The sequence below is a fragment of the Tasmannia lanceolata genome, unplaced genomic scaffold (genome assembly GCF_043159265.1).
Source record: "Tasmannia lanceolata isolate RefF3 unplaced genomic scaffold, GAP_Taslan_0.1 ptg000024l, whole genome shotgun sequence".
In the NCBI taxonomy this organism is placed as follows: Eukaryota; Viridiplantae; Streptophyta; class Magnoliopsida; order Canellales; family Winteraceae; genus Tasmannia; species Tasmannia lanceolata.
In genome coordinates this window covers 2,374,727-2,402,279 of record NW_027518701.1, presented here as the reverse complement: position 1 = coordinate 2,402,279, position 27,553 = coordinate 2,374,727, and the positions used below count along the sequence as shown (strand labels likewise).

The window sequence follows — 27,553 nt, the reverse complement described above, 5'->3', positions numbered from 1 at the left end:
GCATAGTAAAGACTATTTACTATTTTAAATTATTATTTCTGTCGGTCAATAGTATTTTTGCATAGTACTTTTGCATAGTAAAAACTATTTACTATTTTAAATTATTATTTTCGTCGGTTAACAGTACTTGCATAGTAAATAATATATTTTTTTATTATTAATTTCGTCGGTCAATAGTATTTTTGCTACTATTTACGATTTGTTTATTATTATTTTCGTCGGTGCGATGATATTTCCGTTTTCCACTAGATGTGGGACCCGTTGATGTGGGACCCGCTGATGTGGGACCCGCTTGTGTGGGGCCCGCTGATGTGGGACCCGCTGGCGTTGGATCCGCTGATGTGGGACCCGCTTGTGTGGGGCCCGCTTGTGTGGGACCCGCTGGTGAATAGTATTGGGCCCGCTGATGTGGGTCCCACTTGTAAATAGTACTCGGTGGGTCCTACTGTGAATAGTAGTTTTGAATAGTATTTTAAATAGTAATTCTGCATAGTAATCTTGCATAGTATTTTAAATAGTAATTATGAACAGTATTTTAAATAGTAATTCTAAATAGTAATCTTGCATAGTGACTATTTTTAATATATATTTTTACCGGTTATTACATTCTACCCCCCTTAATGAAAATTTCGTCCTCGAAATTGGACATACCTTATATATATATATATATATATATATATTTTACCGGTTATTACATTCTACCCTCCTTAATGAAAATTTCGTTTCTCGAAATTGGACATACCGTAAGATGATGATACTTTTGTTTCATCTCCTCCCCTGGTTCCTCTTCTTGTGGCTTTCTCGCTTCAAGTTCTTGTTCTTCAGGTTCTTCCTCGGAGTCAGAGGAAATTTCAATCATGGAAATATTTTTTTATTTTATACAAGCATCAACGACGCTCCCGATAGAATCTTATTACAACTTAAAAATGATACATGACGTAAGACGTCAAAATGCAAGGACTCCAGGAACGAACTCTCTGATCACACAGTCCCTTATCCCATGGTTCCTTCATTTGCAAATGCTCCGCCATCTAATGCCTCAACCCCTGTGGTGGAGGAATCAACGTCAAAGCAGGGTCATCCAAAGACCGAGCAAAGTAAAAGAGACAATATTTTCTGTCAGTTCTTTTCTGACTTTTTCATTTTCTTTTATTTTTTTCTGCCGGTGTCCTTGCCGCACGGCTAACCACTACCCCTGTCTGAAGGTAGTGACGTTATGGACTTGGATTACGGTCTCGCATTTGCCGAGCCGGGGATACTATCCCTCGGGGATACTTTCCCTTTTTGGTTGGTTTGCCAACGAAAGGCAGTACACGCTTCTCGCGTTGGCCTTTGGACCTTAGGTCCCAGGATGATTCCACCACACCCTTAAGTTCCCCTTCACTTTCCCCCATGTATGCAACATGTATGCAATTACTTACCTTTGCCTTTCTTCCTGCATTCATTTCAATTCATTTGATTCCAGCATTCATTTCAATTCATTTGATTCCAGGCAAGCGAGTATAAATTCACTAAGCAGGTATTTATCAGGCAATTTATAAGCAGAGCTACATTGCATAGACAATTATATTGAACACCATTACAAGACAAGGTCTAGCTGTCACCTGCCTTTTCTTATAGTCGCAGTAGGACGAGATGGCTCCTGTAGGCAAATAAGTGAAATAGGTCAACTTATTTTAGTCTAGGTCCTTTTAATATCACACAGACAACACTTGTCCTTTCTGTGTCCATTTATGTCCTAAAATAAGGTTCCCTGTGTTCACTATTCATGTGGGCCCCACATGCTACTATTCATGTGGGCCCCATCATGTCACTATTTATGTGGGCCCTGCATGTCACTATTTATGTGGGCCCCATCATGTCACTATTTATGTGGGCCCCATCATGTCACTATTCATTTCACCATAAGTTGATAAAGTTTACTTTACGGTTACTATGCTAGCATTTCACCGTTAAGTATATAGGTGGTAGAACCAACCATTACTTTATCCATATAGGTGGTAAAACCAACCATTACTTCAAATAAAATATAGGTAGGTGGTAGAACCAACCATGAAAGAGATCATTAAATAATTTAGGTGGTAGAACCAACCATTGAAAGAGATCATTGCTTTCAAATAATTTTAGGTGGTAGAACCAACCATGAAAGAGAGACTTATTATAAAAGACTTACTTGGTAGTGGATTTTCTTTTTCCTTCTTCTCTCTCTCTCTTCCTCTTTCTCTTTCTTCTCTTCTCTTCCTCTCTCTCTCTCTCTTCTCTTCTCTTCTCTTCTCTTCTCCTTTTCTTCTCCTCCTCCTCCTCTATTTATAGACATTTTTTTGCATAGTACTTTTTGCATAGTAAAGACTATTTACTATTTTAAATTATTATTTCTGTCGGTCAATAGTATTTTTGCATAGTACTTTTGCATAGTAAAAACTATTTACTATTTTAAATTATTATTTTCGTCGGTTAACAGTACTTGCATAGTAAATAATATATTTTTTTATTATTAATTTCGTCGGTCAATAGTATTTTTGCTACTATTTACGATTTGTTTATTATTATTTTCGTCGGTGCGATGATATTTCCGTTTTCCACTAGATGTGGGACCCGTTGATGTGGGACCCGCTGATGTGGGACCCGCTTGTGTGGGGCCCGCTGATGTGGGACCCGCTGGCGTTGGATCCGCTGATGTGGGACCCGCTTGTGTGGGGCCCGCTTGTGTGGGACCCGCTGGTGAATAGTATTGGGCCCGCTGATGTGGGTCCCACTTGTAAATAGTACTCGGTGGGTCCTACTGTGAATAGTAGTTTTGAATAGTATTTTAAATAGTAATTCTGCATAGTAATCTTGCATAGTATTTTAAATAGTAATTATGAACAGTATTTTAAATAGTAATTCTAAATAGTAATCTTGCATAGTGACTATTTTTAATATATATTTTTACCGGTTATTACATGGACGGACTAAAAAATGACTAAGTCTCAAAGAATGTAACATCCGCCGAGACAAAGGATCGTCGCAAGTGAGGGCTGTAGCAACGATAACCCTTTTTGGGTCCGAGAGTAACTTAGAAAGATACACAGTTCGGCCCGAGGATCCAACTTATCTAATCCTGACCCAAGAACGTGGACAAAACAAAGACAGCCAAAAACTCGAGGTGTAAGAGGGAAAGGGTCAGAGGTAGGACGGAGAATCGAGAACGGAGAGGTGCCACCAAGGACCGAAGAGGGAAGCCTATTCGCCAGGTAGCATGCTGTGAGTACAGCATCAGCCCAATAGGTCTTAGGGACTCGCATCTGAAAGAGTAGTGTCCGGGCCCCATCTAACAAGGAGCGAAGCTTCCTCTCAGCCACTCTATTCTGCTGAGAGGTATGAGCACATGAGGACTGATGAAGAATGCCTCGCGAAGAGAGGAATTCCTGAAAACCATTTGAGTAAGAGAAATATTCCTTTGCATTGTCAGTGCGAAGACATTGGATAACACATGAGAATTGATTACTAACTTCAGCATAGAAATCACGAAACACAGAAAAAACTTTAGAACGATCTTTTATTAAATAAGTCCATGTCATACGTGAATAGTTATCAATAAAGACCACAAAATAGCGAAATCCAAATAAAGAGGTAGTCCTCGCAAGACCCCATACATCAGAATGAACAAGAGCAAATGGGTGTGAAGCCCGACTAACAGTCTTCGAGGGAAATGGCACACGATGATGCTTCCCAAGTTCACAGGCCTCACACTGAAAAGACCTAATAGATGAAGAAGGAACGAAGGGAATCCTGCGTAAACGCTCCATAGACGGGTGACCTAGATGCTACAGTGCCACTGATATGCATCAACCGAGCCATGTAGAATCGGATGGGACAGAGTGCAGTCGAGACGATAAAGGCCATCCACCTCACGGCCCGAGCCAATCGTCCTCCCAGTCGAGAGATCCTGAAAAAGACAATATGAAGGAAAAAATGAGATATAACAATAAAGATGCTTTGTTAATTGACTAACAGAAAGTAAACTGAAAGGTGACTTGGGGACACAGAGCACAGATGACAATGTAATGCCTGGTGAAGGGGAACAACTGCCAACACCAGTGATAGGAGAGGTACTCCCATCAGCAAGAGTAATAGAACGTGAAACAACATGATGAAAATCATGTAAAGATGACTGGGTACCTGTCATGTGATGAGATGCTCCCGAATCAAAAATCCAGGAGCTAGAACTAGAGAGGAACGAAGTAGGAGAACTACCTGGCTGAACAAGACCAGCAGTAGGAGGGCGGCTGGCAGACCTGAAACGCTGTAGCTCATCATAGTCGGCACGGGAGACGACCATCTGATCGTTCGGAGTAGCCAGTGGTGTTTGTGAGGGGCTATCAATAGGAGCAAGCGAATCTGGAAGGGCAAGATGTGTAGTACGGCCCTGACGAGGATATGGAGTGTGACGCAGCTCAGGATGGAGATCAAAGCATGTCTTGTGATAGTGACCCTCACGCCTACAATGAGTACAATAGGGCGGAGCTCGACCTCCACGGCCACCCTCTCGGCCGCCGCCATGTCCGCCTCGGCTAGTATCGCGACCGCGACCAAAAATGCCTCCTCCTCGGGAAGGGCGGTCAGCGGCTCCATAAGCAGCAGTAGTCGAGACATCCACGGGAATAGGAACAGTAATGCCAAGTGCACACTGCTGAGCTCGTAAAAATACCTTCTAAAGAGTGGGTACAGTACCAAACCCAAGGATGTGCTGTCGAAGATGAGTGAACTCTGGTCCAAGACCCTCAAGGAAATGAACAACACGGAGCTGATCCCGCTGTCTGGCTACCGTGGTAAGATCAGTGGTGAGAGGCATAAGAGCATCCAGCTGCTGGCAATAGGAGACAAACTGTCTGTAGTAATCATGGACTGTAGAATCACCGCGCCTGTGACCCATCCAGCGCGAATAAGTGTCGCAGAGACGGGAGACATTCATGCCCTAGAGCTCTGATACCATGTTGAGAGAGGTAGAGAAAAGAGAGAAAGTAAAGAGTGAGAGAAAAGATTGAGTTAGGGTTCTCCCCCTCACTCATGTAATATAAATAATAAAGAGTGAAGTACAAAGACAAGTATGCCCTTGGACATTACAAGAAAGACCTAAAGACCTGTTAACAGGAGGCATCCAAGCATTCAATAAGGTTTGTCTTAATCTTAATCTTCCAGTGAAAAAAGTTCCTACGGAATGGAACATACCTGTAGACATGCAATTTTGGCTCCCACAATACCATGCAGTGACACCATATGTGACCACATATGAATCCACCATGCTTGCTTTTCTATTGACCGTAGCCTTGAATAGGTGAGGGAATGTAGCCTTGAGGGGACGATCTATACACCACTTGTCATAGCAGGGTTTCACTCTATTACCATCCTAACGCTAAATCAAATGCCCTTTGGAAACTCGTTGGCATTCTAGTAGTAACAACTGTCCATAAACTATGATCCTTTTCTTCGATATCCAGTCATTTAGCAAGAAGAGCTCTATTCATCTATCTTGGGTATTTAATTTCATGCCCCTCTTTTGGTTTACAAATGGTGGACCTATTTTTAGCCAAGTTACATCTCCTATGTTCTTCCCCATCATTTCAAAGATAATCTCTTCGAAGTCTTTTCGATGTGTCAATTATAGTTGCGGACAATGAAACATTGACATATAATAAATTGGCAGATTAGCCAAAGTCAATTTAATCATAGGCAATCCTCCCACCAAGAGAGCACACTTTCTTCCAAGACGATAACTTATGCTTGAATCTCTCGATAATTGAAACTTTAAGGGCTTTAGAAGGTATGCCCACACAAATAAGAAGGAAAATTTAGTAAGAAGGCAGACATTCCACCCCACTTTAAAAAATACCAACTATCCTCTCATTAACCAGCATCTCAACCTGAAACCCCCATCACAACTGACTTTTACAAGTTGATTTGTTGTCTAGGACCCCCTCTTAGCATTTGAGGACACCCTTAAGGTTACTATCCTGACTCTCCAAAGCCCCACAGAAGATGAGGGTATCATGTTTATGCTGAAGATGACTAATCTACTGATCAGATGGGTCAATTTTTAACCGATTGAATAGATCACCCTTGTTAGCCTTGTATAAAATCTTGCTAAGCACCTTTGCCATAGTTGTGATTATGAATGAGGATAGAGGATTTTTTCGTTGTAATACTTAGAATTTCTAAAGAATCCCTTACACGACTCATGGACAAGGATGGGGAGCCAAGCAAGCGAAACGCAACTCCTTATCCATCTTCTCCACCTCGTCTTGAAGCCCAGCCTATCTAGAAAATAATCCAAAAACTGTCAGGCAAAGCGTTCATAGGCTTTCTCAATGTTGAGAGAGGAGAGAAGAGAATGAGAAGAAAGATTGAGCTAGGGATCTCTCCCCTACACTAGTGTGTGTGTGTGTGTAAAGATGAGTACAATGACAAAACTACCCACCCTTAAGACCCATATACATCTTCAAACACTCTCCCTCAAGATGGAATGTGTATATCATTTAGTTTTGCTTTACTCTATGACTTGGTAAGCACATCAGCTAGTTGATCCACCGATCGAGTGAAGGTAGTGCATATCTGTCCCTTTTGGATTCTCTGACGTATGAAATGACAGTCCACCTCTATGTGCTTGATTCTCTTGAAAAACCGGGTTGGTAGTAATATGGATATCAGCCTTATTGTCATAATATAGCTGAGCTGGGGATGAGGAAGAGAAACCAATCTCAGATAGGAGAGAGCGCAACCAGATAAGCTCTCCACTTGTATGTGACATGGCTCAATATTCTGCTTCTGCACTTGACTTGGCTATTGCGTATTGCTTCATACTTTTCCACAAAAATAAGTTACCCCCTACAAAGGTACATTATACAGTGGTGGATCTCCTATCTGTTGGTGACCCTGCCCAGTCTGCATCACAAAATCCTTCCAACTTCTCATGTCCATGTCTCTTGAACAGCAGGCCTTTTCCTGATGCATTTTTCAAGTAGCGAAGAATCTGAATCACGGCTGCCCAGTGGGAGATACGTGGTGCACTCATGAACTGGCTAGCTACCGCGAGTTACTATGAGGTATATAAGCTTTCAAACCAACAGCATGTATTTGTCAGGGTCATCTAACAAGTCTCCCTCATCTAGAAGCAGCTTTGTATTCAGGTCCAAGGGAACATCAGCTGATTGTAGACCCATAGAACATGTCTCATCCAATAGATCTACTACATATTTCGTCTGCGAAAGTAAGAGACCACTACGAGAGTAAGCTACCTCAATCCCCAAAAATTATCTCAAACACCCAAGGTCTTTAGTGGAATTTTTTTTACAGGAAGGCCTTCAATTTCTGTATGCCCATTGTGTCACTTCATGTAATGATACTGTCATCCTCATAGACTATGAGAAGGACATACCTAGCATCAAACCAATGACTAAAAACTGAGTGGTCAACCGTACATTGCTTCATGCCAAATCTCATAATAGCATCACTGAATCTCCCAAACTATGCTTTAGGAGATTGTTTGGCATCATATAAAGATTTGCGAAATAGGCAAAATGAGGAGGACATCTCTCCTGAGCAACATACCCAGGAGTTTACTCCATGTAAACCTCCTCAGTGAGGTCTCCATGTAGAAAGGCATTCTTGATACCAAACTGATATAAGGGCCATCATCTTTTGACGGCTAGGGAAACCAACATTCTAACCGAGGGAATTTTGGCGACGGGAGAGAATGTCTCAGTTTAGTCAACCCCGAATGTCCGCATATATCTTTTGGCAACCAAGCCTGCCTTAAGGCGCTCAACTGTCCTATCTGGCAAATAATTGATGGTAAAGACCCAACGATAGCCCACGGGCTGAGCAGCATGAAGTAGAGGGACCAAATCCCAAGTATGATTGGCCTAAAGAGCGGTCATCTCAAGATCCATAGCAGCACCCCAACCTAGTTGAGCAAGGGTGTCTGGCACAGACTGCGGCAAAGAAACAGAAGACAAGAAAGACACAGGGCTGCGAAACTTAGGGGTGAGACGATTATAAAATACAACAGTTAAAATGGGACGTGCAGTGGTACGGGAAACAAGTACGTGAATCAATAGGAGAATTTAAAGGAACATCAGGAGAGGCAAGAATAGGTACCTGAGAGGGAGGAGTCGGTATCTCCGGCTGAGAAGATGTTGCCTCGGGCCCGCAGGGGGGGTGATGGACATCTGGCGTCAGATGCCGCTGATAGACCTTCGTAGGAGCTGGAGTAGGGGCCGGAGTCACCTGCAACCTGCAATGGTGTGGAAGTGGACTCAACAGAGTCGGTAGAATGGGAAGAGGAAGAGAGACCTGCGAGTCGGGCACAACTTTGCTACTCTCAGTGGGAGTAGTAAAGAAGGAGATGGACTTAAAAAATGTGACATCGGCAGAAACAAATAGCCTGCATAACCGAGGACTGTAACATCGATAACCTTTCTGGGTACGAGAGTAGCCCAAAAAGATATATCGCTCCTCCTTAGGGTCCAATTTATCCAGGCTAGGGGTGGGGTTCTGAACAAAACAAACACGACCAAAGACTCGTGGAGTGAGAGGAAATGGATCACTATGAGGATGTAAGACTGAGAAGCGGGAATTACCATATAAAATCGAGAGGGAAGTCGATTAGCCAAGAAACAGGAGCTGAGGATGGCATCGCTCCAATATCAAGCTTACTAAGGAGACCATTTCTTCCACTCTTATGATGATAGTCGATACACTCATGGACAATGATCACCCTATTGAAGATTTGCCTATAGACAATGAAGGCACAATAAGCCTTAGAAATGATCAGCCTCAGAACTTTAGCAAAGAAGCGAGGACCTTATTGATAATCTTATGCGCACTTTTAACAAGACTGATAGGTTCAAAATCTCGTAAAGAATGAGCACTGTCCTGTTTAGGGGTAATCATTATGAATGCTATGCTTCTATGCAAAGTTATATGCTATGGAATTCCAAGAAAACGACAAACACGTCCTCATGGATGAAGTCACAACATTCCCGAATGAAGGCCATGAAAATCCATCAAGGCCTGGAACCATGTCTCTTATAGGAGAAATGACATCCCTTTGCACCTCCATTGCTAACATTTGAAATCCCATGGATGAAAGTAGTGTTATTGTCAGCTTCTTGAAGCCACTTGGTTCTAGGCCGTTGCCAGCATCTGATTTTCTCTTAAATAGAAAGTTTTTTGAATTTCTCCTTAAGCTGGCCTCCTTAATATCCTTAGATAGGGGTTGAGTTTCTTTCTTCCTGTCAAAGCTTGTGATCATCTTAAGGACCTATGTCCTCTCCTTCTGTATCCTCCTGAACTTGTCCCATTCCTTTAGTGTGTGTATTCCATGTTTCTAGTTGATTTGAAAGTGGTATGATGTTTTCACCAAGGTTTTAAATTTCAGTTTCGGTTTCAGTCGGCATGAAAACGAAACATTTCAGTTTCAGTGGAAATCTTATAGGCTTAATCACATCTAACACCTAGTGGCATGCATTGTCGCACATGTCTGGAACAGTAAAGTCAATAACGAAGTACAATGTAATGAAGTATCAGAAAGTACAATGATCAGTCTCCCCTCCAAAAACCCAAACTCTATGTCAATACTGCATAGAATTACGAGGTATTATGACATCCTGTGCATAACATTCGGTTACTTTGATGTAGAGTTCAATGATGTTGCCTACCAAATATCATTCTCTACATTAATGAAATGAAATGTAAAATAAAATGGCATACAAAAAAAAATATTTTCCTTTTCGGTGCTTAGTCAAAGACTTATCATTTGTACGATGCTTAGGTTTTGAAATTTGAAATTCCCGTGACTCTTCACATCGAAATGAAAAGTGTGGCCACCTTCTGTTAGTAGGATGGGCCCACAAAGGTGCCGACGAAGATTAAAAATCTTAAATGTTTTTATGTGGGGATTTCAAAAAAAAATCTATTGAAAAACAGGAAAAAATGTGTTTCTTTGATTTGTGTTAGTGTATGTATATGCCTATGGGCATATTGGTCTTTTGTATATCTCTCATTATATATAAATACATAAGTGAGGGGGAAACTCCCTAACTTAGCCCCACCTCTCTCTCTTTTTTCTCCTTCTTCTAATGGCTTAAATCACTTTCACATAATTTTCACTCATCTTCGCGGCTTCGATCTTTTATACCTCGGTCTATTTGTCTCCTTCATGTCATCAAGAGTTCCTCTCATGCCATATTTCTCATGTCTCTCTTCGGAGCCACGATCTCCATCATTGATTTTTTGTGATCTCCGCCCCGTCATCGTCTCTTCTCGTCGGTTGCTTCTCTCTCTTCGATCATTTCCTCATGGATAGTCCTGTGATTGAGGATCCATCCCGCGGGTAGCCCCCTGTGGCTACTATTCCTACGTCTCGCTCATCCTCCTCTTATAACCCCCCCTCCCCACTCCCCCTTCTTCGATCAATTGTTCATTTCCTCCCATGACCACAGTTAGACTTGATGGTTCCAATTATCTGAATTCGAAAGTGGTTGTAGAGACCTATCTGATTGTTAGGGGGAAGATCTCCATTATTCATCGTGACCCACCTTCTTCCAATGATCCCACTTATGAGAAGTGGGAGCAGGATGATGCCCTTATTCGTACTCTCCTCTGGCAGAGTATGTCGCCTGAGATTTCCGGGACCATGATACACTTTCCTACTGTTCGCCAGATCTGGGATCATACTGCTACTACCTTCTCTGGGAAAGGCAACCTATCTCGAATCTGTGCCACCTATTCTCAGTGGATGAACCTTCGCCGCGAAGATACTCCTCTCTCCAGCTACTACAATCAGTTTGTTTCCTATTGCCAGCAATTAGATGTTCTTATCACTCTTACCACTGATTTGACTACGGCCCTCAACAGCGTGATCAGATACGTGTCGTTCAGTTTCTTGAGACTTTGGGTCTTGAGTTCATGCATCTCCGTCAGCAGATATTTGGATCTGGCACGATTCCCTCTCTTTAGGAGGTTTACTTACGTGCCTAGCAGTGTGCTCTTGGTGACTATGTGTCGACTCCTTCGGTCGATATTACTGACACTGCTGCCTATGGCGTAGGTGATCGTGCTACACGTGGTAGGGGCACCTTTGGCCATGGCCGTGGCCGTGACTCTGGTCATGGTGGTCGTGGCGGTGGACGTGATCTTCCCGCAGGGCGTGGTGGCTGACCACGTCCATATTGCTCGCATTGTCATCTTGAGGGACACTATATGGAGACTTGCTATGTACTGCACCTTGAGCTTCGTCCTTTATCTGGGGCTCGTTTTGGCCGCTCTGCACATCTCGCTACACCAGATTCTTTTGAGCCCTCCGTACTTCCTTTCCGCCCAGCACTGGGCCTCAGGCTGATGGGGTCTTTATGTCTCGTGCGGACTATGATGAGTTACAGCGTCTAAGATCTTCCAGCCATCCCCCAACTGCGACTTTTGCTCAACCAGGTAGCTCCCCTACATCTCTTCTTACTAGCTCCAGCTACTAGATCATTTATTTTGGAGCCTCCAATCATATGATAGGTATTTCTTCCTCACTTAGTTCATTTCGTCCCCTTTCTGATCAGTCCATCACGCTTGTTGATGGGAGCTCCACTCCTATCTTTGGTGTTGGTGATATTTCTCCTCGTGTTGGACTTACATTGTCTTCGGTTCTATGTGTGCCAAAGGCCCCCTTTAGTTTACTCTCAGTTAGTCAGATTACTAAAAATCTCAACTGTTCTGTCTCATTTTATCCCTCTTATTGCTTGTTTCAGGATCTCTTGACTGGGAGGACGATTGGCTCTGGCTGTGAGATTGATGGGCTTTATCGTCTGGACTGTGGCCCTCCTCGTACCATTTTACACAACTCTAGCGACACATATCAGTGGCATTGCTGTCTTGGACATCCCAGCCTTGATCGTTTGCGGCGGACATCTATTGTTTCTTCTTCTGTTACCCCTTTTTCGTGCAAGGCCTGTGAACTTGGGAAACACCATAGGGTGTCCTTCCCGTCTAGACCTGTTAGTCGGGCCTCACACCCTTTTGATTTAGTGCATTCTGATGTATGGGGTCCCTTGCGGACTACCTCTGTTTTTGGACATTGTTATTTTGTTATTTTTATTGATGATTATTCACGTATGTGTTGGCTTTATCTACTGAAAGATCGCTCAGAAGTGTTCTCTGTTTTTCGTACTTTTCATTCAGAAGTTACCAATTTAATTGCACTCTTAAATGCCTTTGCACTGATAATGCTAGGGAATATTTCTCAAAATCCAATGGCTTGAGGAATTTCTTTCCACTCATGGTATCCTACATCAATCTTCCTGCGCTCACACCTCTCAACAGAATGGTGTTGTCGAACAGAAAATGTGATCATTATTGGATGGAGCTCGCACTCTTCTCTTCCAGATGCAAGTTCCCAAGTCTTATTGGGTTGATGCAGTTCTCACTGCTAACTATCTGGCCAATCGGCTTCCTTCTTCGGTTCTAGGTGGCCGATCCCCTTTCTCAATTTTAAGTCCTTATCATGAGCCATTTTCTCTTACTCCTTGAGATTCGGGTGTGTTTGCTTTGTCCACAACCTTGGGCCTGATTTGGATAAATTCTATGTTGCATGGATTCGGATTCGGGTGTCGGAATCCGACACGAATTCGAGGTGTCGGATTCGGCAAATCCAAAAAACAGGGATTCGGATTCGGCATCGGATTTGGTATTTTAATTAAATTAATTAAGTATTTTAAAAATATTTAAAAATTTAAATATATATATATATATAATAAAAAAAATTAAGCAACATTCAATATGCTTTGATAATTCAAAACTCTATATAACAACCATAATAATATTCTAAAAAATGTTCCTCTAACCCAAATAGAAATATGCTTTTATAATTCAAAACCCGGGCGCACCTTCAATTCATTGATCAAAATATAACATTACAACTTACAAAAGGAGGCATAAACCTTGCCTCTAACCCAAACAACATGCAAAAAAAAGATAACAAAAAAACTTCAAATATTTGGAGTGCCGAAATTTGTCCCATCTTGCTGCTCCTCAAAACCTCATAATCCAATTCCAATTCCAATTCAGCTCCTCAAAAACTCATAATCCAATTCCAATCGACTGCAATAAAAATATTAGTGCATGAATGGTTAGCCATGATATTTAGACTATGAAATAAAAATTAAAGAAAAAATGAACATAAAATATTTAAAAACATACCTTCCTCGACTAATTCTTTCCACTTTGCTTGTCTTCATCGAACAATGAAGGATCTAAATCATCCTCGTCCAAGTATAATTCTGCATCTTGAAGACTGGAAGCCCCTTCAACAGTCAAGCCTTCACCCACAGCATCCCAATGTCGTGAAGGACCATCCTTATATTCACTTTGCTGCCTTGATAAAAGACGTAAATTGGAATGCACAAAGACCAACTCTTCCACTCTTGATGATGTCATCTTGTTCCGCTTTAAAGAGTGGATGTGTGCAAACGTGCTCCAATTTCTTTCACAACACGATGAAGAAGCTGGTTGTGATAGAATTTTTGCCGCCAATGCCTGTAACATAGGAGTGCTCGAGCCATTCTTCGCCCACCACACGATAGGATCTTCAGAATATCTATCAGACATAACCTCCCAACAGCCATAGTCACCAACTCCGGCAGAAAATTGTCCGTACTCACTGCAGATGGATTGTCGATCGGCTACATTTGGAAAGAGGCTCTCAAAACATCTATCTCGATTAATTGATATTTCTCTATCTACATGTGGAGACTCCCGATTTTGATCTACACCGCCCTCAGATAGCCATCGGTCACTGTAATACTTCGGATTCAGACTGTGGGCCATACAATGTAAAGGAGTGTTGCTTTTGTTCCATCTACTAAGCAAAATAGTCTGTACCACATCATAAAATGCCGAAGTATCTAAATGAGGATTTTTCATCTCATGATGAAAAATAATGTCCTTCACTTTCTCAATCATAGAATCCCACATCTCATACACAAGATGTTGTGTAGGACGATCAGTGTCGCATGCCCTCAACATGGACACCCAGAGAAGTTTGTTTTGGTCAGTGGATTTTCTCCCACAGAATTGTTATTGGCGTGGGTTTCTCCCTTTCAACCCCATCTCTGCATCTCTCTCGTTGGCATCAACTATTGTGCACTACATCTGACCGTTTCTTGAAACCCTAGTTGGGTTTAACATTGTCCCACCATGTATCGGACACTATACACTCCTTTATCTTATTTGCTTTCTGGACGTCGGCAACATCTTTATAATGTCTCCAGTCTTCAGACATCACCATCTTTTCAAGGGCCGTTTTGACTTTTCGAACTCGTGCAACCATCTGAATTGTGGATGCAAATCTTGTTTCAGCCAAACCTAATAATTTCAACTTTGAAAATCTATTGAAAATGGCGAGTGCCATTGAATGATTCACAACGAAATTTCTAATCACCTTCACGTCTTTGTCAATATCCACTATCCATTCACACTGTATAAACGCTTTAAAATTCTCAGTTGTGTTACTCGGCGAACATATGTTCTTCAAAGCCAAGTTCAGTGTATGGACTACACACGGTGTCCAAAATATGTGTGGGTGAATGGCTTCAACCTGTAGCCCTGCAGATCTACAAACAGGTGCATTGTCAGTGATAATTTGCACCACCTTCTCTAGCCCAACCTCAGAAATAACTTCAAGAAATAATTTTGCCATGTACGACGCATCCTTGTATTCTCCACTCGCATCAACGGATTTTAAAAACATAGGTTTACTCTGTGAAACAACCATAAAATTTATGAGTGGTCTCCTTTGCACACCCGTCCATCCATCAGACACTATAAATACCCCTGTTCGACCCCATGCCGCTCTGACAGTATTTAAAATATTGTCAAGATTGCGCTTTTCCCTTGCAAGTAGGGTTGTCCTAAGCTTGTTGTAAGATGGTGGCGTGTAACCCTTTAAATTACTATCACAAGCATATTTTATCACTGCTCTAAAATAAGGAGATCGGACAAGATTAAATGATAGCCCCGAAGAATAAAGCGAACTATCATTGTATCCATCTCAACCTAGAAGCCATGTTAAATGACTGGGCAATCGGACTCTCTAAAAGTTTCCTTTTTCTAATAGAGTCGTCAACGGTCATTTTTGGCAGTGGTGCTGAAGCTGCCTTAGCTGCCGCATTTGCCATTTGCTTTCTTCTATCCGCTTCATCACTTTCTTTCTTTAAGGTATTTAACATCGTGGGGTCTAATGCAGTACATTTTCTAACTCCTTTCCCACTAATATGCAACAAGTGGGATTTCACTCTTGAATACGAGCCTCTGAATTCTTCATTACAAAACTTACATTTGATCTGCCAATTTCCTCCCCCACCTTCACACCGGCGCAACTTCTCTACATGATTCCACAGTGGGACATCTACATTCTCGTTAACATCTTTGTACGTATTGTTACTAGTAGACATTTTACCTGCGAAAAAGTATATTTTGTGAATATTTTCTTGTTTTTTGGTACTAAATTGAAAATTAATCTAGAAATATATAAGTAGTTAATTTAGTAAATCTTAATCTGGATGGATAAGTTTTATTTTTTGTAAATGCAGGCAGTTCATGAAAAAAACTATAACAAGTGCCATTTTTTATGATATTAGCTTGAAAGGCATCCTATGGGAGAAACAAATCCTACTCTTCACCCATACATAGTTAATGTGATACTGTGCTCCTAGTGTACACCCATGACCCATGCATAGTACAGGTGTACAATAGGAAGGAAAGCCGTGATTATATTATTTCCAAAAAAAATTCCTTTTTTTAAAGGTGATATATTAATAAAAGAGAATAAATTTGTTGGTTGTTGCATGAGAGAACAGACACCTCGTGAATAAGACAAAATCTGTAGAGAACTGAGTATACGTGAGCCAGCCAATATAGGTATTTTTATAAATGGATTTGCTATGGACTATCATGCATAAGACAAAATTTGTTATGAGAGAGAGCACCTCATTAGTAAGACAAAAACTTTGAGAAGTGAGTCTATGTGGATACTCTCTCTTGCAACTGCAAGCCCAGGAAATGTCTTCTGCAAGGGTCCCTAACAAATCCCTTTATAAAAATAAAATTGTTTGTCGTTTCATGAGAGAACAGACACATGGTGAATAAAACGACATCTGTTGAGAACATTATAAAAACGTGGACACACTCTCATGCAACAGTCATCCAATATAGGTATTTTTATAAGTGGATTTGCTATGGACTATCATGCATAAGACAAAATTTGTTATGAGAGAGAGCCCCTCATTAGTAAGACAAAAACTTTGAGAAGTGAGTCTATGTGGATACTCTCTCTTGCAACTGCAAGCCGACGAAATGTCTTCTGCAATGGTCCCTAACTAATCACTTTATAAAAATAAAATTGTTTGTTGTTTCATGAGAGAACAGACACCTGGTGAATAAAACGATACCTGTTGAAAACCTTTAGTGTAATCCAGCCAATATAGATATTTTAATTATCAAGGGATTTGCTTTGGACCATCATTAATAAGACAAATATGTTTTTACAGAAATCTGTGAGGAACTGAGGATAGAAAACTCAGAATGCCGTTCAAAAAAAAAAAAAACTCGGCCTCTTTTCAAAGTGAGAGAGAAAGGCAGAGGAGAAAGAAGAAGAAGGTGAGAAAATCATACTTGGAAATTGGATCTTTTCCCTCCTCCTCCTTCTTCTCCTTCACGGAAGGATGGAGTAGACAGCAGCCCTTTTCACGGAAGGACTGAAATCGCCTTGAACCAGTAGAAAATAGGAAGAAAAACCCTACTCGTGTGAAGAAGATAGAAAGAGCGTCTCTCTCCCACTAAGAAGGCAGATGGATGAGTCGAGTCTTCCCAGGGCTCATTATATCGTGAGAGACTCCCCCTAAATGGAAATTCTATCTATCGTGAGCGTCTCTCTCGCACTCGTTCTTATAGCACTGCTCATCCTATTTCGTTTGTTGTTTCCTATGATGCTCTCACGCCTACTTTTCGCAGTTTTGTGTCCTCTCTATCTTCTGTTTCTTTGTCAGAGTCCTTGGCTGCAGTACTTGATCACCCGGGGTGGCGCGCTGCTATGGACCTTGAGATGGATGCCCTTCAGGCCAATCAGAGTTGGGACTTAGCTCCTTTGCCTCATGGTGCATGTCCTGTTGGGTGTCGTTGGGTCTATACAGCGAAATATTTGCCTGATGGCTTTGTTGAGCGCCTTAAGGCGTGCTTGGTTGCCAAAAGGGTTCACTCAGACGTTTGGGGTGGACTATGGTGAGACATTTTCTCCTATGGCGAAGATTCCTTCAGTGCGTGTTCTACTTTTTCTTGCTGTCAATCAGGGCTAGCCTCTATATTAGTTGGATGTCAAAAATGTTTTTCTTCATGGTGAGCTCACAGAGGAAGTTTATATGGAGCAACCTCCTGGGTATGTTGCTCAGGGGGAGATGTCATCCTCTGTGTGTCGATTAAAGAAATCCATTTACGGTCTCAACCAGTCCCCTAGAGCATGGTTTGGAAGGTTCAGTGATGCCATTATGCGCTTTGGTATGAAGCAGTGTGCAGTTGATCATTCTGTCTTCAGCTGTCAGTCTACAGTTGGGTGTGTACTCTTGATAGTCTATGTCGATGACATCATCATCACTGGCAGTGATACAGCTGGGATCCAGAAATTGAAGACCTTGCAAAATGAGTTCTGTACCAAATATTTGGGTCGTCTTAGATATTTCTTGGGTATTGAAGTTGCATATTCGACAAAGGGGATCTCTCTCACAGAGGAAATATGTTTTAGACTTGCTTGAGGAGACGGGTTATCTTGGAGTGAAACCTGCCTCACTTCCCATGGGCTCAAATGTGAAGTTACTACTTGAAGGCGGAGACTTGTTAGATGACCCAGGCAGATACAGGAGGCTGGTTGGTAAACTTATCTACCTTACAGTCACACGCCCAGATATCTCCTTTGTTGTTGGTGCTGTCAACCAACATATGAGTTCACCTTGTACTTCACACTGGGCAGCAGTTCTTCAGATTCTTCGGTATTTGAAAAGTGCTCCAGGTAGAGGGTTGCTATTCAAGAAACATGGACATCAGAAGATAGAAGGGTACACAGATGCAGATTGTGCAGGATCTCCAGCTAATAGGAGATCTATCATAGGATAGTGGACATTTGTGGGAGGTAACCTTGTGTCATGGCGAAGTAAGAAACATGACGTTATCTCCAAATCTAGTGCAGAGGCGGAGTATAGAGCTATGGCACACACAGGTGGAGAGCTCATTTGGTTACTCTCTCTCTTGTCAGAGATCGGCTTCTCCCCATCATCTCCTTCTCAGTTATATTGTAACAACAAGGCAGCGATTCACATTGCCACAAATCCAGTCTTTCATGAGAGAACTAAACATATCGGGGTTGATTGTCACTTCATCCAGCATCGGATTCAAAAAGGAGAAATATGCACAGTGTTCACTAGATCGGTTGACCAATTAGCGGATATGTTTACCAAGCCATTGAACAAAGCCAAATCGAGTGATAATTGTAGCAAGCTAGGAATGTTTGACATATACATTCTAGCTTGAGGGGGAGTGTTAGTGTATGTATATGCCTATGGGCATATTGGTCTTTTGTATATCTCTCATTATATATAAATACACAAGTGAGGGGGAGACTCCCTAACTCACTTAACTTTCTCTCTCATTTTCTTCCTCAACAATTTGCAATGTTTTTTTTAATTTACAGCAGATTAGGGCGGGATATATTTTTTTATTTTGAGAAAAATAACTTTATACGATGTAAATCATAACATCTTTGTCATTCCAACAATTTCGGTCGAATTTTGAGAATTTTGGTAGAAATTTTGAAATTTCAATGGAAATAATGATGTGGAAGGAATCCATTGAGTTTCGTTTCGGTGGGGATGGGGATCGTTTTGGGGAAATGGCAGGGAAATTTAAAACCATGGCTTTAACCTGTTGCAGTCATTCCTCTTATGTTTAACCAGAGAGGTGAAACTTTAAGGCACTATTTGGATTGCAGGAAAAAAAATTTTGGAATAATTTTTTTGTCGGAGTTTTTCCCTTTCCCATGATTTAGAGGGAAATGATATGGTTCTAGGCTATTATGAGAGATATCATCATAACCCGATGGTCCCTCTAAATAAAACTTGAACCGTGCTGGTTCAAGTTTATTTTTTTCTCATGTCTAATCAAACAATGGAAACACCAATAATTCTGGAACAAAATTTCTTTTCCAAACTTTTCCAAAGAATTCCTGCAATCCAAACTGGCCCTAAAAGTAAAACCTACTTTTTCTCTTCCAGGTCTAACTTCTAACCCTAAACCCAAACAGCCAAATCCACTAACATAAAAATTAATTTCTCCTTTTTCTTTTATTTTTCATTTTTCTTTCCTTTTCTCCCTTGTCTTTTGCTGATTTTTCATCCAGTCAATGAGTTGCCAAGTATTTCATCAGTCTATCTATTTCAGCAGCATACCTTTCACAAGTTTTTCAAACAAACATGACTAATAACAATTTGCTTGTTTCTTGTTGTGATCATGGCTTGTCATCTTTCCTTTGAAATATCTACTTAAGTACTTATTTGCACATGCTATGTGAGAAAAACAAATTGCTACTTGAATGCAAGGGCTTTATTAAAGTTCTATTATTTTCAGGTCCAGCGCTCAGATGTTCTTTCTGCATGGAGCGGAATACGTCCTTTGGCCACTGATCCTTCGGCAAAGGACACTGCAAGCATTTCTAGGGACCATATTGTGCATCTCGATCGCTATGGATTGGTCACAATCACTGGTGGGAAATGGACTACTTATCGTAGGTAATTTTCTGTGCTGGTCCAATCCGCTTAAGGAAGCAATTTTAAAAACCCAGGTTCAACTGGGAAATGTACTTGATATCTATGTTCAATTCAGCTTTGACGATCAAAACCTGGTTCATTTTACTAACTAATCCAGCACTGAATCGACCAGTGGGTATCATCAAATGGATCCTGGAATCCATCCAATTTTATACTGTATGGAGATGTATGCTTTGTTTCCAAAAGTCTCAATGACTGATTCAGATGTCAGACACAGAATTCGAACTCCAATTTTATAGAATATTATCCACGTCCCTGATATTATATAAAATCAACATGGGTGATCTTTGCATTGGCTGGTAGAGTGCAAACTTGGAAGGAACCCTTACCTGTTACTGTTAGTTTCGAATTTTTTTTAACTCATTTGAAAATACTAACCATGTTTTTTTTTTTTTTTTAAATGACAAAAAATACTAACCATGTTGTAGATATCGAATTTTTAAAATATTCTTCATATTATAACGATAATTATTAATTTTTTATCTTTAAAAAGAAACATTTTAACTATTGTTTGTCAGTTTTAACAACACTGTCTATCAAATATTCATTTTTCAGATCTTTCATCACCTTTAACATACAAATTGAAGGACACCTAAAGAGCATACAGTGGATGACTGTTAAAATCTTAACACAGTTATAGATTCTTATTATTTTTTGTTGTTCTTACTACTTTTTTGTATCAGACGTTATCATATTCTTTTACATATTCTCGTGATTCATTTATTGGGCATCTTGAAGTTATAACGTCGGACGTTGACATGTTCATATTGGGTTTTCAAATGAACTGATATTTTCTAATCTTGATTTTCAGCATGGCAGAAGACGCAGTTGATGCTGCAATTAACCATGGGAAGCTGGAACCATTGAATGACTGTGTAACAGCTCATCTTCCAGTCACTGGTGCGTATGGATGGTTACCATCCTCTTTTGCTATACTAGCTCATTCATTTGTGCGTACAAAGAAAACACTTGACGGAAGATTGGTGCCCCAGACACTAGATGCTGATATTGCCAAACACCTTTCACACTCATATGGATCCATGGCCGAACGTGTCGCAGCTATAGCACAGGTTAGAAGCAATTTCCAAAAGCTCCCATCTTTGCTTGAATTTGCTCTTAAGATTTCTGAGAATTTATTGTTAGTTGATGCTTGAGTGATTTATTTTTCTCATAGCTCTACTTCAAATAAATTTGAAATAAAAAAAGGGAATTGATATCCCCCTTCCTTGTTTTAATAATGGAACTCCTTTTTTATGTGGAATTTATCTAGGAACCCGGGCGCACCTGAAATTTTATTGATGAATAAAAGTACAAGAGGGAGACATAGCACCTTACCTCAAAACCAAAATAAAAGGGAAATTACTTACAATGAATATTAGGGACGCCCAAAGAGTTACATCTTAATGTGCCCCTACTGCTTCTAGGAAGGTCCTTCCACTGCTAGCATGTATGACTCTCTTTTCGTCCAAAGAGTCAGCAACATGGTTAGTTTCTCTGAATTGATACGACACTTTTGGCCTCTGACTCTATAACCAAAGATCCTTTGTTCACTTCGACCTTTGTTCTGGGATAAAATATTAGCAGAACAAAATTGGGGAACATCAGACCAGATAATTTACTGGTAAACTTGTCTGAGTGAGACCATTCAAAAAAACAAAAAAAATAAAATACTTGTCTGCGTGAGATACCAATCAGAGGAACAGCTTATCCAAGGATCTAACCACATGGAGAATTGAATTGCCCCATTAGTGTTGTTCAGTGTTATTGATTCTCAATTTTTTAAACTTGCAATGTTAGATGTCTTAAAAAAGGGGGCTTATTTTGCCACTCTTAAAATTAGCACTTCCACCCGTCAATAATTGTTCTCTTTGTTTCAAGCAGTTAAACTAAATATTAGTTGACCTGGTGTGGTGCGATCGAGTACTCAATTGACGCGGCCAAGTACTTGTTTTCAGCCGTTGTTACTCGAGTCAAAGGAGTTTTGATTGACTTTGTAGGGCAAAATGTGGACTTGGACAATAACACGCGTCAATGTAAAAGGAAGTCGACTCTGGCAAGTCGACAATGATGCAGGGGAATTTGGAACTATGCTTATTCCTACACCCAAAAAAAGTACAAGTAAAAGAAAATAGGAGGAATGGATAGCTAACTATACCAATGTCATATTTTAAAATAGCTTATTTTCTACTCTTTTGTTGCTGTTCCTTCTTCCCACTTCTGATAGTTTAAGTTCTACAGGATGAAAACTTGGGAAAAAGGTTAGCCCATGGCTACCCTTACTTGGAGGCAGAGGTGGCCTACTGTGCCAGGAATGAGTATTGCGAAACCGCCGTGGATTTCATAGGCAGGAGAACAAGGCTTGCTTTCCTCGATGCCGATGCAACTGCCCGAGCTCTCCCTCAGGTCATCGAGATACTCGCGACCGAGCGCGGATGGGACAGTGGAAGGCGGGAAATTGAGTGGCGCAATGCCAAAGCATTTCTCCTCACCTTCAAACCCGCTACTTCGAATTCTTCATCTGCGTCCTCACTTCAACTACCCTCCTGATATTACTAGGTAATTTTTCTGTCTCCTAGACAAGTAATGGGTAGATATGATACAAAAACAGTGGAGACTGAAGAACCTAACAATAAAAACAGGAAAAGTGAGATGAAAATAAATAAAAGGAAATAAAATAAATATTGAATAAAGTTCATGGGAAATTTATTCTTAATATTGGTTACAGGTGATGTGATAAATTGTTACTACCATGGGAAAGAAAGATTGACATGGAGTTCTCAATTAATAAAATTTTCACTCTTTTTTTTTTGCATGTGAATCCATCCATTCAGTTTTAGAATGCAGCCCATATTTGAAGATTCTATTGGAATATGAGTAGTTTAGTAATCATGAAATATATAAATAAAGAGTTAAGGATATGAAATTGATATTTCCTTTAGCTCTGTTTGGATTGTAGGAATTTTCTGGAAAAGTTTGGAAAAGAAAAACTTTTCCAGAGTTTCTTGTTTTTCCATTGTTTGATTACACGTGGAAAACAAAGGCAACTTAAGATAAAAGAGTATTGTTAGGTTGAATATAAGATAAAAGAGTTGTTTTTCACACTGGTTGCCAAACATGCCTCTCTGTCGTGCAATTAAGACTGTTGAATTCTTGTGTTTGGTTGAAAATTGGAATTGGAGGAGCTTCTTCTTCTTGGGAGAGAGATTAGGGTTTTCATACTAAAATAAAATGTCATGCAGAACTCTAAAATTGTTAGTGGCCTGGGAGAGAGAGAGGTTATATGAGTATATGACATTTTTTCCTAGTAAAAAGTTATATATAAAATTATTTGAATCTTAGATAATAAAGTCCAGACGTGTTCTCATAGAGGACATCAAGCAAAAAGTCTGGTGGGTCCAAGACGAAGCCATGTATGTGAAATCAGATCATTAATCTTGCAAAACGCGATGAAAAATTGGTACCATCAAAATTCAATTTGAAGTAGGCCCCGTTTCTTCTGGTTTTGGGGAATTGATTTGAGTCTAAAACTGATTATTACACTAAAAATTAAGGTGTTGTTTGTTTTTGCCCTATTTGTTTCAGATTTTGACAACTGATTGTGGGCCCCAAGCAGTAGTCCAGTAATCAGTTTTTGGCCCACAATCAGTTGCAACAATCTAAATTGAATAGGGCTTTTGGATTTTGAGAACTGATTGTGAGTGGAAAACTGATTAGCGGACTCAAAATTAAGTGTAAATTTGAGTCCAATAATCACTTTTGGACTCACAATCGGTTTTCAAAATCCAAAACAAGTAACGTAAATTTGAGCCCAATAATCAGTTTTGAACTCAAAATAGAATTTTGAACTTACAATAGATTCCCAAGATCCAAAACAAATGGGTCCTTCACAAACTTGGTGCTAGGGCTGCAACAGGGTCGGGTTTTTCAAAACCCTAGCCCAACCCTGGAACCAATTATCTCGGCCTTGACCCACCCTGACCCTGAGTCAGGGCCGAAAAACCTCAACCCATTGCCCGCCCTGATTGGGCAGGGCCAGGCCGGGCCGGCCCTAATTGACCCTAGTGCAAATACCTGTTAAGAGTGCCAAAAATAAAGCAACCACTTATCATACAGAACAAAATGATCAATAAACAGAGAAAGGGAACAAAATAAGACAATATTAATTCAACAACATGACGGGCAACAGAGGAATTAACCCAGAACCTGACCCGACCTGAGTCAGGGTCTAAAAAAATGAACCCTGACTTGCCCTCAGGGTTGGAAAATCCAGCCCTGATCCTATTCGGGCTCAGGGCGGGTCATGGCTGGCAGGGCCAAACTTGCACCCCTACTTGGTGCTATTCCAAACATTGTGGTAGGTGAATGAAGGATAGCAAACCTATCCAAGGCAAAAATAAACTTGAACTTGCTATCCCCAAAAGGATCTCCAACGATGAGGAGTGTTGGATCAAGTGCATTTTTATCACATATGGTGGGTATTAGCACCTGAAATCACGGAAGAACTACATTTTATGGAATTTTCACGAACCTAGACCATCTGAAAAAACTTGTTGGAAATATGTTACGAACCCGAATTGGTTCATAACGTGATTGATCTTCTTAGAGGGAAGATAAGAAGATCATCCTCTTGGTACACTTCGAGGGAAGGATCAGTCCTCCTTTATGCATAAGACACACTTTCTCAAACAAGTTTCTTCTTTGATTTTCATTAACAATAACATATGCTTATATAAAGCACTTGTAAACAGAGAAAGATCTTATAATAAGAATAGAAATAACCAAATATAGATTATTCTAATGTAAATGAGTTTCCTAATCTAACATAACTGCTAAATATATCAGATGAGATATCTAATTAATTTTTTCCACACTAAGTAGGACGCATCTAGGCGCCTAACAAAAGAATAGCCACAGCTTAATCGCCGAGGAATTGAACTTTGCATACGAGGAATCAATAGCAGTTTATACGTACATACGTATCTACGGATAGGAATCACACTATAGGCTATAGCAGAGTCCATAAAGGCAGATCGTCTTATCCGGCGTAATATTTCAGACAAAAGTGTATACGTGGCTGTCGATAAGTGAATGCACAGCTCACTTTCTCAATAAATGCAGTATGGTCAGTTTCCACACACTTCAATTTTCGGACGTATAGTTTTTTTGTCCGGACGTGAGAAGTACGGATGAGACAGCTGGACTCAGCTGGACTCTCTCGTCTTCTTATCTATTAATTTATTTTGTGAATTTCTGATAAATCGACTCCCCAAATGGATAAATCGACTCCACATGTGTCTATCTCTCTCCATGTCGGAGGGAGATAGACACATGGGGAGTCGATTTATCACTGCCCTTTTATATTGGATTATCTCTTGTACATTACTATATTAATTTATTTTGTAAATCAGGTTTGTGATTTTTTTATTTGGATTATCTTATATTTAAAGAAGAACACTTGGATTTCTTTTCTCTAAACAATTAAAGGATCCCGATGAGTCACATAATGTATTCCTTAAATATAATATTTAAGTTGTTTTAGATAGGGGTAGACATGGTTCGGTTCGGTTCTGGGTATAACTCAGAACCAAACCATATATATTCGGTTCGCATAAATTGAACCAGAACCGAACCATTTATCTTTGGAACCAAACCGAACAAGAACCGAACTTGATCATTCGGTTCGGTTCTAGGTTTATCCAACCTTTGACCAAATAGAGATATTTTGCATAATCTTATATTTTTACTAATCTTCTTAATAGAGAAAATTTCCGTGTGGTCTTCTACTTTCTAAAAAGGCAAAGAAATACGTTAAAGGGGGGTGAATTTATCCTCAAGCATAAGTAAACCATTCTCACGGAACCATTAGGGGGTGATTTTATCCATTACGGGGCGCATCACCCTCGGTTCTCGGTTCCAGGCACCCAAACCTAGAACCGAACCATATATAATCGGTTCCCAAACATTTGAACCGGAACCGAACCATTTAAAATTGGAACCGAACCGAACCAAATTGACCGGTTCTGTTGCTCGGGTTGGACCCGAACCATGTCCACCCCTAGTTTTAGAGGTAGATGTTGGAGTTTCCACGCAAAAGCAAATAGTCCCACATTGGATAAGTGAAATGAATTTTAAATTGCCATTTATATTTCTAATGGCTAGCTTTTAGGTGTGAGTTATTCTGGACAGTAGATTTACACTATTTTTTTAAGTACCACAATATTTTATATTTAAGAATTTTAAATTGCCATTTATATTTCTATAATATTTTGTGGACAAATAGATAGGTTGCGTGCAAAGTGAAAGCACATACGATAACATGGGTGTTGATATAGAAAGATCTCAAATAAAGGCCCCTATCAAGGCATGAAAAATCACTATTTAAAAAACTTTGATGAATTTCAAGGGTTTCAAATTTAATTCTCTTAAGTTAGGAATTTAGAAATCAGACAAGGACAAAAGACCAATCCCATCACACGCAAAGTAATGTAAAAATAAAGGTAATATAAAGATTATAAAGATGATTAAATTATCCATAGATACACCCTTCCCAACTAATTCTTGAGACAAATATTTGTGACTATGGTAAGTTGTTTCATATAATGACATGCTTAGGACATGTTTGGCAACCATGAAAAAAAAATCCATGGAATCCTTTTTACCTAGTGTGAGAGATGGGCAAACATGTGGGAGAGAGCTTTGAGAGGTGATGGTGAGTGAAGAAAGCATGTGATGGAGCTGAAAACAGGGAAATTGTTTTTTTTTTTAAAAAGGCTTTGAATTAGGAGAGCATGTGATAGGGATGGAAAACAGGGAAACAAAAATCCTATTTTAAATAGATATTTTTTTCTTTCTTTGATTACGAAACCTATAACATCCTCCTCACTCACAACCCTCTCAAATCTTTCTCTCACCAGCCCTATCTACGCTTCTCTCACCTTGGGCAAACAAATAGTCCATGAATTTTATTTTCATGGTTGCCAAACATGCCCTTAAAGCTAGATCATCTATGAATGTAAATTTCATGTAATGACATCTCTACACAGGGGCCCACAACATCTTGTATTGATTGAGTTCTTCTCACCTCAACTGTTTTTGTAATAGAAATTCAGCAATGTGTAAGTGTTGTGGGTCCAGCCCATGAGTAGGCCCCACACCCACTGTTAGGCCCAAAATCGGTTAACAGATATGGCAGTGACGTAAGAGCCGAGCTGGAGGGATGTAGAGTCCAGATGAGCTGTGTGCTGCACAGAAGCAAACGAGGTCAGAATGACCGACCCGGAGTGTACTCCGGACAGGCCCTTCGACACTCAAGTCAGTATGAGCCGGAGTGAAGAGGGTGTTTTTAAGAGTGGTGGGTGAGATTTTCAATACCCTGATTTATGAGCTTTGAAGGCCCTTTTATAGGGAGAAATTGGGGTAGTTGGGGAGTTAATGCTCCCAGACAGGTGTCGACCAGCTATAGGCTCAAGCTCGCCTACTCTGTGTAATTACCAAACTACCCCCGCTGGTGAGGGTCCTGCGGTGGGCCCTCCTCTAGCCACCTGTTGGAAGCTAACAGGCTGCTGCGCTGTTGCACCCCATCAGTTGCCCCCCAGTTCTCCAAGTTATTATGGTGACTTGGGGAAATATGGTGGGGTACGCTTCCGATCGAGAGTGGTCGA

At 40.4% G+C, this 27,553-nt stretch overlaps 1 protein-coding gene across 4 annotated transcripts in view; it reads left to right on the top strand.

Annotated features, from left to right (window-relative positions):
- LOC143857128 (glycerol-3-phosphate dehydrogenase SDP6, mitochondrial-like) overlaps window positions 1–22,814 on the top strand; it is a 46,929-nt gene extending 24,115 nt beyond the window's left edge. For all 4 annotated transcript variants that reach the window (XM_077367415.1, XM_077367414.1, XM_077367413.1 and 1 more), the window contains 3 exons: window positions 19,693–19,853; window positions 20,704–20,962; window positions 22,131–22,814. In XM_077367415.1, the coding sequence (XP_077223530.1) occupies window positions 19,693–19,853; window positions 20,704–20,962; window positions 22,131–22,439 (729 nt within the window). In that variant the 3' untranslated portion in view covers window positions 22,440–22,814. The remainder of the gene's footprint in view (window positions 1–19,692; window positions 19,854–20,703; window positions 20,963–22,130) is intronic.
- Window positions 22,815–27,553: the final 4,739 nt, after the last annotated feature.